A 12,340-nucleotide genomic window follows, 5' to 3' on the forward strand; every position below is an offset into this window, starting at 1 on the left:
AAGCACATAACTCCCAAACGAGTAGGTCATACAACAGAGCAATTAAATGTGAAACCCGGATCTCAATTTCCCTACTTAAATAGGTAATTAAGGAAATTAACTACGTATAAGTTAAATCCTATGTTGAAAAGAAGGGAAATTCTAATTGTTTGAAGAGATTTTTCTTGAGTAGCTTTGAGTTGAGCCTTAACCAGTGAATTTTGGCTAAGTATGAAGTTCAAAAGAACCCATGTGTTTGGTGTTAGGAAACATTAATGCATGAGATGAGGCTAAGTTTTAAAGGAATAAGCATTGAAGCCAAGGGCAACCATGCGTAGAGCTTGTGAGGTATGGATGCATGTTGATCGAAGTGTTAGGAAAGAGGCACTACCCAAAGGTTGCTCATCCGTTGGAGTGATGTGAGGATGCATGAGTGAGAGCGAGAGGGTAGACAATAAGCGCAAGGCGCTGGGCGTTAGAGCATGCGCGTGGATGATCATATACCTACATGTGGTGTTAAACGATAACACTAGATGATAGCGCTACACAATTGGCGTGGCGCTACACGATCAGTATAAGTACTAGACAATAGCACTAGACGATAGTGCTAAACGATGAATTTGGGCACTAGACGATAAGCATAGATGCTAGATGATGCATTAGGCACGAGCGCTGGGTGATAGACGCAAGCGCTAGATGATAGCACTACACAATGAGTGTGAGCACTACATGATAGGCGAAGCGTTAGACAATGGGCATTGTGCGATAGACACAGACGCTAAACGATGATGCTACACGATAAGCGGACGCGCTAAATGATGGGCGTGATGCGTTAGATGATAGGCGTCAGCACTACACGATGAATGACAGCGAGATCGTTAACAGCGAGAAATACACGACAACAAGATTGTTAAGAGCGAAAGATTACTAAACGATAAGCTATGCAATAGGCACAAGCGCTATGCGATGGATTGTGCATTGAACGATGAGCGGCAACGAGAGGGTTGGATGTTAAGCAATATCGAGAGATTAACTATGCGATGGGTGCATAAGTGTTATGCGATGGGTACATACACTAGAAGATAGGCGATAGCGAGAGGGCTGGATGATGAATGACAATGAAAGGGCTGGACGTTAAGCGACATAAAGGAGATTAACTAAACAATGGAGCTATGCGATGGGTGCAAGAGCTACATGATGGACTAAACAATGGGCCAAGTGTTTATGCGGTGCTAAGGCTTGTGTTACGCAAGGCTAATGAATTCACCTGGATAAGTGGCTGAATCGAGAGGAGGTTAAGCTTGAGGAAGTGGAAGAACAGATTTTCATGCAAAGAAGTTTTATGCATGAGGAAGAAAACTCAAACTTCATGCAAGTAGGTGAGTGGCATGAATGTACGTGAATGGCATGGAAGTACGTGGTGGCAAAGCTTGGTGTAGACACTCTAAAAGTTGCTAAAGAAGGAGGTGTCTTGTGTTAAAGGCTTTGTAAGATGAGAAGGATTGGTTCCTTTGGCCTATAAATACCACCACAGGGGGTCTCTTTAGTTCATAACCCGGAATCCTTTTGAAAAATAGTAGGAAGAGTGGTTAAGAACAGTTTCGGAGGAAGACCATGCGGTTCCAAGAAGAGAAGATGATGTTGGACAGTGAAGTCTAGAAGCTTGGGACGAGGAAAGTCTAGTTTTCAAGGTAGGGCTGCCGGAGAAGAAGCTCCAAGGAATCAGGCTGGAGAGTAAGGAAAATACAGAAGGGTCGAGCTCTTGGGTAAGCTTGGACCAGTCTTGATGATTTGAAGATTCCGGTCAAACATGAGGAGTTCTAAGCTAAGATTTTAAGGTAAGCTTCCTGAGACATTTTAGAACATGTTTGTAGAACGAAGTATCTTGAAATAAGGTCTGAAACTATGAGTAATCTGAGCTTAAATTTTAACATGGAATTTAGAGTTCAAAAGGGATCCCGAGAAAATTAAGGAATTTCTAGAGAGGAAGGTTCCTACCCTACCAAGGTGAGTGATATTTTCTTTAAGTCTTAAGCATATCTTATAGAGTATATATATATACTTATGTTGTGAATGTGTAATTAGCATGTGAATGAGTTTATGTGATCGGGATGGTTAGGGGGTTAATAGACTTAGTTACTAAGCCCGCAGCAGAATCTCACAGGATGGTCAGGGGACCGAGAGGTCTAGTTCCTGAGCCTATGGGAAGAACCTCGTATGGGATGGTCAAAGAACCAACAGGCCTAGCTTCTGAGCCCATAAGTGGGGATTTATGTGTACATAGGAAACATAGGGAACGCAAGAGAGTAAGCGCTTCTGAGTAGTATCAGTTTAACTATCTACCGTGTGTGTAGATAGAGTTGAGAACAGACTCATTCAAGGCTGAGATTTGAATGTTAACCTCGTAGTTGTGATATGTTTTTTTATGAGTTGAAATAGACTCTAGAAGTTGCTTACCACTCACTGAGCTTCTTGAAGTTCATTCTTTTCTTTCATATTTTTCTTCTCAAGTAGCGAAAGGTGAAGAGTTCTAAGACGCTGCTAAGGTCAAGGTCTTCTACAGTCACAGTCACACTTTCAGGTTTTTAGAATTGTTGATGTAAACTTTATAGTTAAACCTGAGAGTTATATAAACGTTATACTATTTGTAATAAAATGAGCTTAATCAAACAGTTTTGTTTACATCTTTGGCTTAAAGTCTGAACGTAAATTGGTTCAGATGGGTAGTAGGTATCACAAAGGGTAGTATCTGCGGTCTTTTACCCCTCCCCTCAAGCTCAAGAGGCAGGCTCGGGGCGGGGTGTGACATTAAATCTCACACAATCTCTTTCTGGATCATTTTTTTTAATGAATTCAAAAATTGAATAACTAGTTGCCTCGGTTTCCCGGCAACAACACCAATTCGATCGAGCTAAAATTGTGATGTTGCCTTCACAAATATAGGACCAAAATAAATTTGTTTACTCCGTTCTTACTCCTATTACTACTAGAGAGTAGCAACAGTAGTAAGTTCGTGATCTTTCATAGGGTAACAATATCTAGTTAGAACAATTGATGATTCCATGTATCAAGGGGTTTTGTTTTGAAAAAAAAAAAAAAGAAATTAAAAATCATGCAAAGAATGAAATATGGAAGAAATAGTAGAGCATAATTTTGTTTTACAATAATTTCCCAATGAAAAGTATTTGGGGATAGTTTTGTTAATTTCTAAATCTATCATTAGATTAAAAACATATGCAATTTCATATATCCCACAACTAATTAGGAGATAGCTACCAAATTTCCTATTTAGTTAATCAAGAACAAAATTCATGCTTAACCCTAAATTAATCAACAGTATTTCTTTCTTAATGATTTCCATACTAAATCATAATTTGCATCAAGAACTAGGGTTCAGTATTATGACATTTCATAAACCAGAAAGTTTAGATTTTTGGTTTGATTTATTGGATGAATCAAATTAGGTCAAACAAGAAGGAATGTTAAAAGAAAAAAAAGTCTTAGTTCTAGCAAGAATCCCTAACTTTTGCAACTTATTTCACAATTATGCTCAATGCCATGCAAAATTTGCTAATAAAATTTTAATGAAAATGAGTCGTCAATTCATTTTAACTAAAATTTATTGAGAATCATGACACAATTCATCCAAGAATTAATGAATATTGCATAAAGAATACAGAAAAATCTTCAAGAATTGAAATTAGGGCTAGTTGCATAAATAGAATTCAAGCCCAAAATAATAGAATGTGTAGTATAAGGATAAAATAATTGCATATATAGATCAAAAAATGGTAAAAGACTAAAAAACCCATGCCTAGCCACCATTTTGTTCGCTTCTTCCCGATTTTCTCAAATTAAAAGCTATCACTGATAGCAACTATCAGTGATAACCACTGATAACTGCTAACAGCTGCTATTGTTGATAGCTTCTATCAATTGCTATCGATGATAGTTTCTATCAGCGATAGCTTTCAATTTTAGAAAAAATAATACAATCTTGAAATATTAGCTTTTAATTTTCTATCAATTATTAGTAGCTATCATTGATTCACTTTCATCAATTGGAATCAACGTTGAAATATTACTATTTAAGGCTATCAGTGGCTATCAATGATAGATTTATAAATAATGATCAACTTTGAAAGAAGACCAACAACTTTGATTGCCATAGTAGTTATCACTAATAATCTTTTATCGTGACTATCACTGATAGCAGCTATCAGTCGTTATCACGAATAGACTTTCATCAATTAGAATCAACCTTGAAATATTAACACTTAAGACTATCAATGATGGACTTCTATAATTGGTTATCACAAGAAACTCGATATATAGATATCACCTAAGTTTTATCACCGATATCACTAAAATCACTCATATTGTGGTTATCAGTGATAGCTTCTTTCACTAATAACATCACTAATAAGATGCTATCAATGATCTCACTGATATCATGCTATCAATGATAGTTCTCTATCACCGTTAATGTGTTATCAGTAGTAGCTTCTATCACTGATAACGTCCTATCGAGTAGCTTCTATCATCGATAACATGTTATTAGTATTAGTTTCTATCACTGGTAACATGCTATCAGTAGTAGCTTCTATCAATCATAGCCACTGGATACGTTTTTGCCCATTTCTTGTCCTTCCCAAATATTTATAGGTCTCTTTTCTTTTCGATGATAGCTTCTACCATTGATAAACATGCTATTAGTGATAACTTCTAGGCATTCCACTTACATTTTAGTTCGAGATTCAACTTTATTAATTAAATTCACTAAGTTGGCTATCGATGATAGATTTCTATAAGTGGCTATTAACTACAAAAATATAATCAAAGATCAAGTTATCAATGATAGAAAATATTAGTGTCTATCACTGATAGACTTTCATTTGCTATTTATATTTATTATTTATTATAATAATCAAACTTGATGATTGGCTTGTTGAAGAAAAAATTCAAATAAAAGAAAGAAAAAATTTTTAAAATAAGAGAAAGAGAAAAAGCAGAAACTGAAAAAAGGAAAGAAAATTAAATAGAAAAAAGGAAGCAAAAAATCGGACAAATGAAAGAAAAACTAAAAAAAGAAAAAGAAAGGGAAGAAGCAAAAAATCGGAGAAAGAAAATAAAATAAAATAATAAACAAAAATAAAGGAAGAAGCAAAAATCGGAGAAATTGAAGAAAAAAAAGAATAAGTGCAAATTAACTTGGGGTGAGTGGCATTTTGGTAATTTTGTTATGCTCAAAATTAACTCCTTTTGGTCTTTTTTTTTCGTTCCAAATCGACTTTTTTTATCCTTTAGACGAATATTTCCTACAAAATACAAAATTTAATATATAAATTTGCACAAATAAGAGAAAACTAAGTTGGAAATCGTAGTACTTTTATGGTGATATCACTTTTAAACTGATAAAATATATAAGGGAGATAAAAAATGGGAGATAAGAATTAGGAGAACAACTCTTTATGCTTCCTTGTGGTTTTAAATTGATAAAAAAAAAAAAAAAAAAAAATCATATATTTATAGAAAATTTGTAGCAATTCAAATGACCATTAAAGTAAAAATTAATGTGATGCTGAAGTGTAAAATAAGAAAAAAAATTCGATATTATTTAGTATTTAATTTCATATAAAAAGTAAAAATTGTTTATAATAAAACGAAAATTGAAATAAAAGTATCATAAGGAATACATATGTTTGCATACAATTTTGAAGTGCAGGCATTGGGTCTTGCACCGTAGTATTGCGGATGTCAAAGTGCATCACAGGATATTAAAGGAATACATATGTTGTTATACTCGACATCAATCTATGAAACACAAATATTTCATGTGGGACAAAAAATCTGTATCAGATACCAATATTTTCAAATATTTTTTGGATGCATATTTCACATGCGATTTGATGTGTCTAACACTTACATTTTTTTAAAGAAAAATAATAAGCAACTCATCTAATCTTTTTCTATATAAAATTAGGCAGACTATTTAAAAAGCACACTACTCAAGTCCAAAACTAAAAGAAAAAAATAAAATACCAAACTCTAAAATCATCTAATCTTCATCTACCAAAATATAACCCACTTGAATATCTTCAACAATTGAATGAAAAAGTTCTTCGTTTATCTTCATACTTCTCCCTTCAATCTTCTTCTTCTTCTCTGATCAATACAAGTAACTTTTTGTTGCATTTTATTGACAATTTTACTTCAACATCTTAGATGTTGGTTTTTGTATTATATTTCAGTGTTTGTATTATATTTTATACTATATTATCATTAACTTAAATGCTAAATTTATCTATATCCTAGATTTTTTAAGAAAAAGAAAACGTATTTCCAATGTATCAGTATACTAATTTTTAAAAAATTGGTGTACACCATATCCTATCGTATTCATATCTCGTATGTGTATCCGTGTCTATACTTTATAGACACTAATATTAAAACGTACTAAAGAAAAATATAGAAAATTGAAAATCAAAAATCCAAAAACCAATTGGCTACCAAACGACCTCTAAAAGATCATCCGACATTGGCATAGCAATTCGAAATTCTGAAGGTGTTCTCATTGTTGCTTCAAGTATATATTTGGAATTCTCCTATGCTGAACCTCTAATGGAAGTCCATGAGATATTAGAAGAAGGGCTTCAATTTGCTTCAATTGTGATCCCTAATGGCAGAATAATTGTTGAATCAAACTGATTGCAATCTCGAAAGGTGCATGTTGGCTTGATGGTCCATTTCTAGATCCTTTGTTAATATTTCATTTGCACATGTTGATTGGAATGGTAATGTGCTTGCGGATTGTATATCGAAAAATGCAAGAGATAAAATTTTATCTAGTACACGGATATCGAATTTTCCTTTTATTACCTTCAGTCAGTGGAGAGCGATATAATTTAAAACTTATTATGGTTAAAAATAGAAGAAGAAGAGAAGAGAATAACAACACAATTACGTGAAAACCCTACTACAGAAAAAAAAAACCACAATATAAAGATATTTTATTATTAATTAATCTGATATACAAGGACACAATACAAATAGACAGTAGGAAACCCTAGGGGTCTACATAATTACATAAATGCCCCTAGGTTAATAACCTTATTTTCAATAATTATTACTAATTTCAAAAGACTAATTTAAAACTTATTAAAAATATAAAAATAAAAATTGGACATTCGAAAGTATAGAGACTAAAATGATATTTTAGTTAACCTAAATTTAAATATATATCAACATTTTAATACCTCTCACTTTTGGAGTTGAAAGTATGCAACAGACTTAATAAGTGGAAATCAATATTAATCGAAGAGGATTTAAACACATGAATTCTTAGTTTGATACCATGTTAAATCACCAATCAAACTTAAAACTTAAGTTGATAAGATTACGATGAATTAATCCATTCAAATTGCAAAAGCCATGCACTTGAAATATAATAGTAGTTGCAATTATACGATAGAAGAGTTTTCGAACCAAAATAATCAAACATGTCATTCCCAAATACCAAATTAATACCAATACAATACTTACAACTTTTTTAATAACTTTCTTCTGTATGACAAAAAGCTCAAATTACACAAAAACAGATATATACTTGTGCATTTATATATTGTAAATATTGTATATTGGAATGAGTGTGTTGGTATCTCATCACTCCATGGCAATTTTTAGACCCAAAGCCAAGCTTATATCACTTGCAATCTTTTGAGCATCATTTGAAATTCCTAGTAAACCTTGTTGTCCAAATCCAACACAATACAACCCATTTTCCCCTTTCCAATGAGTTGGGAACCTTTGATTTGGCATTCCATCTTCATTGAAGTGCTTTTTGTCATCCTATATACAATTTTTAAAAAATCGACATATAACACATAGTTATTGAGTGCTAACACGATTCGAAATGGTTATTTCAATTTGGAATATGGAATCAATATAACTATGATTGGTAAATAATTATTTTAAACAAAGATGAATAATAGTGTTATTGTATAATTATATTACCTCTAGCCAATTGAGGACTGTGCTCTTGTAGCCTGTGGCAAAAATGATTGCATCAAAGCAATTCATAATCCCATATGCAAATCTGACTTGCTCTCCCTTTATACATGTTATAGATGGAAGAACCTAAACAGAGAATAATATGTCATGCCAAATAATTAAGGTCTATTTTTAAATATAAAAAAATAAACTAAAATATTTACAAAATATAGTAAAATTTTAGAACTATCAATGATAGATACTGATAGACTTCTATCAATATCTATGAATATCACTGATAGACACTAAATGAAGTCTATTGTTCTAAAATTTTGCTATATCTTGTAAATATTTTCAACAGTTTTACCGTTTGAAATAATTTTTCTTTAATTAATGTGCATGTTTATTATATTAATAGAATTAGAATTTTATTTCCTAAGAGTTCAATTTTTATATCTAAAACATGGTAAAAAAAAAATCGAAAGGAAACTAATACAATTTTCATGTTTGTTTTCTCACAAATTCTAAGAAAAAGAAAAAATTAAAACCTAAAACTCGCTTGGTAACCATTAGTTTCTTCGATTTATCATATATATTTTAAGATTGTTTTCAAAATCAAAACCAATTTTTTTAAAAAAAAAAAAAAAAAAAAAAAAGTTTTCGAAAACGAGTTTTTGTGATGAGAAATTGACTAAGAATCTAAATGTTTAGATATAAAATATGAAAACCATGAGTAAGGAATGATGAGAAATCAAATAAAATTTTTAAAAACAAAAAACTAATTGGTTACTAAATTGAGCCTTAAAAGAAATCACTTCGATAAATTTAATAAGAACACTCCAAAGGAAAATAGCGTGTTTCAAAACCTAAAAACAATTATCAAACAGGATCAAAACCGTATCGAATCAAACCTTGATCTCTCCTCTTTGAATTCTTTTCATACATCCAACATCAATGGTAGGGGATCGTCCAGTTTTGGCTTTGACAAGAAAAGGGCCTCCTCTTGGCCTTTGAATCCCATACTTGGAAAAATCTCCGTACTTCAACTTTGCAAGATTAATGCTAATTGAATCCACAACGTTACATGGAAAATATTTCAATAAAAACATCCCTAATCGAACTATATCTTTCGTTAACACGTGTACCTGTCCACAATAGAAGTCTATCAGTATCTATCAACGTCTAATATTTTTAAAATTTTACTATATTTTATAAATATTTTAGTTTATTTTTCTATATTTAAAGATAGTCGTTATTTTTCCAAATAAGTAATAAGTTTTTAATTCGTATAACTATATTTTATATTTTTACTTTTTACTTTTTTACTTTTTTTTCACTTCTTACTAATTTCTTTTTGAAATATTAACCAAGTTTCACAAATACAAAACTAAACTGTAAAAGCTTATAATAACTTTTTAGTCCATGAATTTTGATGTGTAACAATTTAGTCTTTATATTTTAAAATTTGTAATAATTTAGTTCTTATATTTTGAAATTTGTAACAATTTAGTTCTTATCCTGAATTATTTCATTAAATTTATCAATTTCAAACGATTTAGTCTTTACAATTTATAAACATACTCGACCCTTAATAATTTAATTAATAATGATCCACATGGGATAAGAAACTTAATTAAATCTTAACATTGTAAACATGATGTTTTAAATAGAGAAACAAAAACTTTATCAAGTGAAGATGAGCTACTCTTTTAAAATCTTTATCTTCTTTATCTATAAATATAAAAAACAATTTGAAATAAAAATCAAAGAAAAAACACCATAATTACCCAACATAAAAAACAAAAAAAAAAGCGTTATCAAACTGACCCTAAAATAGTTATCGAATCCAACGAAAAAACGATAACAATGGAAGAAGAAGTACCGGGCTCCGAACGACGATAGAAGTATTTGCATCATGGTTAGACAAATCATAAGCAATCTCCATACCTGAATTCCCACATCCAACAACCAAAACATCTTTCCCTCGAAACCTTTGGCCATTATCATAGCCACTTGAATGCAATACTTCACCATTAAAGCTCTCCAATCCAGGAATGTTAGGCAAAAACCCTTCACTATTTTCACCAGTAGCTACTACAAGAAACTTACAATCATACCTTTCTTGCACACCACTACTTGTATTATCCACCCCCACCTTCCATTTCTCCTCCACTTCGTTGTACCAAGCTCGTTCCACCGTCCGACAACATCTCGGTTCGATCCCGAAAAACGACATGTACTCATCTAAATATTTAAGGAAATCAACTCGTGAAATATAGGTCGGTGCATTGTCTGGGAATGACATGTAGGGAAGGCTGCAATAGTTTTTGGCTAAATGGAGTTTTAACCTATCATAAGCCCTTTTTCGCCATAGAGAAGCGCAGCAATCGTCTCTTTCGAGAACGATGTTTCGTATCGAAAGACGGTTCAAGCAAGCGGATACTGCGAGTCCAGCCGGCCCAGCCCCGACAATGATCACCTGCGTTTCCTCCATGGCGAAAATTTATGGGGTTTTAGTGAAAAAGTTTGAGGGTTTTGTGGTTTAGGTTTTTGCCCAAGAATTTAAGACAAGTTTGGATGTTTATATATTTGAAGAATGGGAGTCTATTTTGAGAAATTGCTGTTATTGGAGAAGACATATGGCAAGAAAATATTGAACAAAGTTATTTTTTAGTTTCCTTCTGTTAAATTTATCAGATTTAGACATTGTTTGCTGCAAGAATAACCAGCAAAAAGGTTAAGAGAGAACCTGGATTAGAAAGAATATTTTAATAGAAAGAAAATCATTCTCGAAAAATTGAAAATTCATAGACTAAATAAACACAAATTTAATTGTCAAAATATTGTAGCATATAAATTTATGCCAGTTGAATTATATTCACGTGGATGTATTGATTGTTTGTATTTATTATCAAAAGAAAACCATGTATTTGACAAGTTTACTTATTTTGTAAAATTTTTTGTTTATTCCAAAAGATTGACTTATTTTGTCATGCAAGGGTTTGTTGTTTTATTATTATTATTATGGTAAAGATGCAAATATATATATATATATATATATAGCAAATCAGGGATTTATTTTGTATGATTTTTTCTTCTAAAAATGATAGAATGATATCCATAATTAATAAGTATCATCTAAGTTATATTGTATTAAAAAATACTGTCGCTTATTTTATTCAAAATTAAAATTAATTGTGTATTTTTTATGAGAATAAATTGTCAAGGCTTTATCAATGAAAATCGAACCTTTAACCTCGAAATTGATGATATAAATTTTTATGTGTATCGAACTATGTTCACACTGCATGTATACTATATTTTTACATAGCCTTTGTGATCTTTAAATATAACATTGTTCAATAACTTTATACAAACTGGATTTGTCAGTGTCCGACTCCATATTTAAAAACCTAAAAAATTGTGAGGAAAAAAAAAGAGAACAAAGGTTTTAAAATGTAGAAGTTGATTGCAATACAAGGATGTCTCGATTTATCTAAAATGTCAATGAGAATATCGATAAAATATCAATGTCATACATATTTTTGAAAAAATAATAAAAACAAAAAGTAAAACGAAATATTTCAATTAATTAAAAATTGTATACATGGATTAAAATGCTTTATATATATTTATATATTCACATACATATCATTTTAATTTCTTATTTTTATTTTTTTCATGTTTAGTCCATATTTTATTGATAGATTGGAAATATTGATTCACTCATTATGTCGAAGTCAAAATCATAAAAATTAAATGTAACAACTCGACCTTTCGAATATTTTGACAAGGGTCGATACTCATAATTACACATTTACATTCAAAACATTTTGACATTCAAAGTAAAATTCGATAAAACCATAGAGACAGCTTCAAAATTCAATTTACAAAAACTGAATAAAAACAAATAAACAAAAACATTTATTCGAGGTCCCCTAAAATCATTTACAAAGAAATAAATCAAAATAATAAAATAAAATTTGTTGTCCAACATTAAAACTTTCAAATAACTTTAAAGAAAAACATAGATTTAGAGGAAGCGATTTTGATGTCCCCATATGGCTCTGTCACGGGTCCCATCTATCACTTGTCAATCGATTTCTGTCATTGCCTGAAAAACATAAAAGAAGAAAAGGAGTAAAACAATGCCCAGTAAGTGACCCACTACTGGGCCCTCTAGGTAACCTCTTAACTAATCTATCTAGACATCATTGTACACCCATCATATCAGTCGTAGCAATTCAGAAAGGTCACATCATTCATAAACGTGATCCTGAAGGAAGACACATCAATCATAGTGTGTATCCGAAGGTACACAAATCAGTCATAAACATGACCCGAAGGAACACACATTAGTCATAGTGTGTAT

General features: G+C 31.4%; 1 protein-coding gene across 1 annotated transcript; it reads right to left on the bottom strand.

Annotated features, from left to right (window-relative positions):
- Positions 1 to 7,511: 7,511 nt before the first annotated feature.
- On the bottom strand, positions 7,512 to 10,462 carry YUC11 (Flavin-binding monooxygenase family protein). Its single transcript, XM_039030809.2, has 4 exons — positions 9,851 to 10,462; positions 8,880 to 9,113; positions 7,993 to 8,115; positions 7,512 to 7,827 (listed from the first exon to the last, which is right to left on the bottom strand). Exons 1-4 carry the CDS (start codon positions 10,460 to 10,462, stop codon positions 7,642 to 7,644), a joined length of 1,155 nt encoding a protein of 384 aa, XP_038886737.1. The 3' UTR covers positions 7,512 to 7,641.
- Positions 10,463 to 12,340: the final 1,878 nt, after the last annotated feature.

This window comes from Benincasa hispida, chromosome 4, assembly GCF_027475165.1.
Source record: "Benincasa hispida cultivar pf3 chromosome 4, pf3_genome.v1.1, whole genome shotgun sequence".
In the NCBI taxonomy this organism is placed as follows: domain Eukaryota; kingdom Viridiplantae; phylum Streptophyta; class Magnoliopsida; order Cucurbitales; family Cucurbitaceae; genus Benincasa; species Benincasa hispida.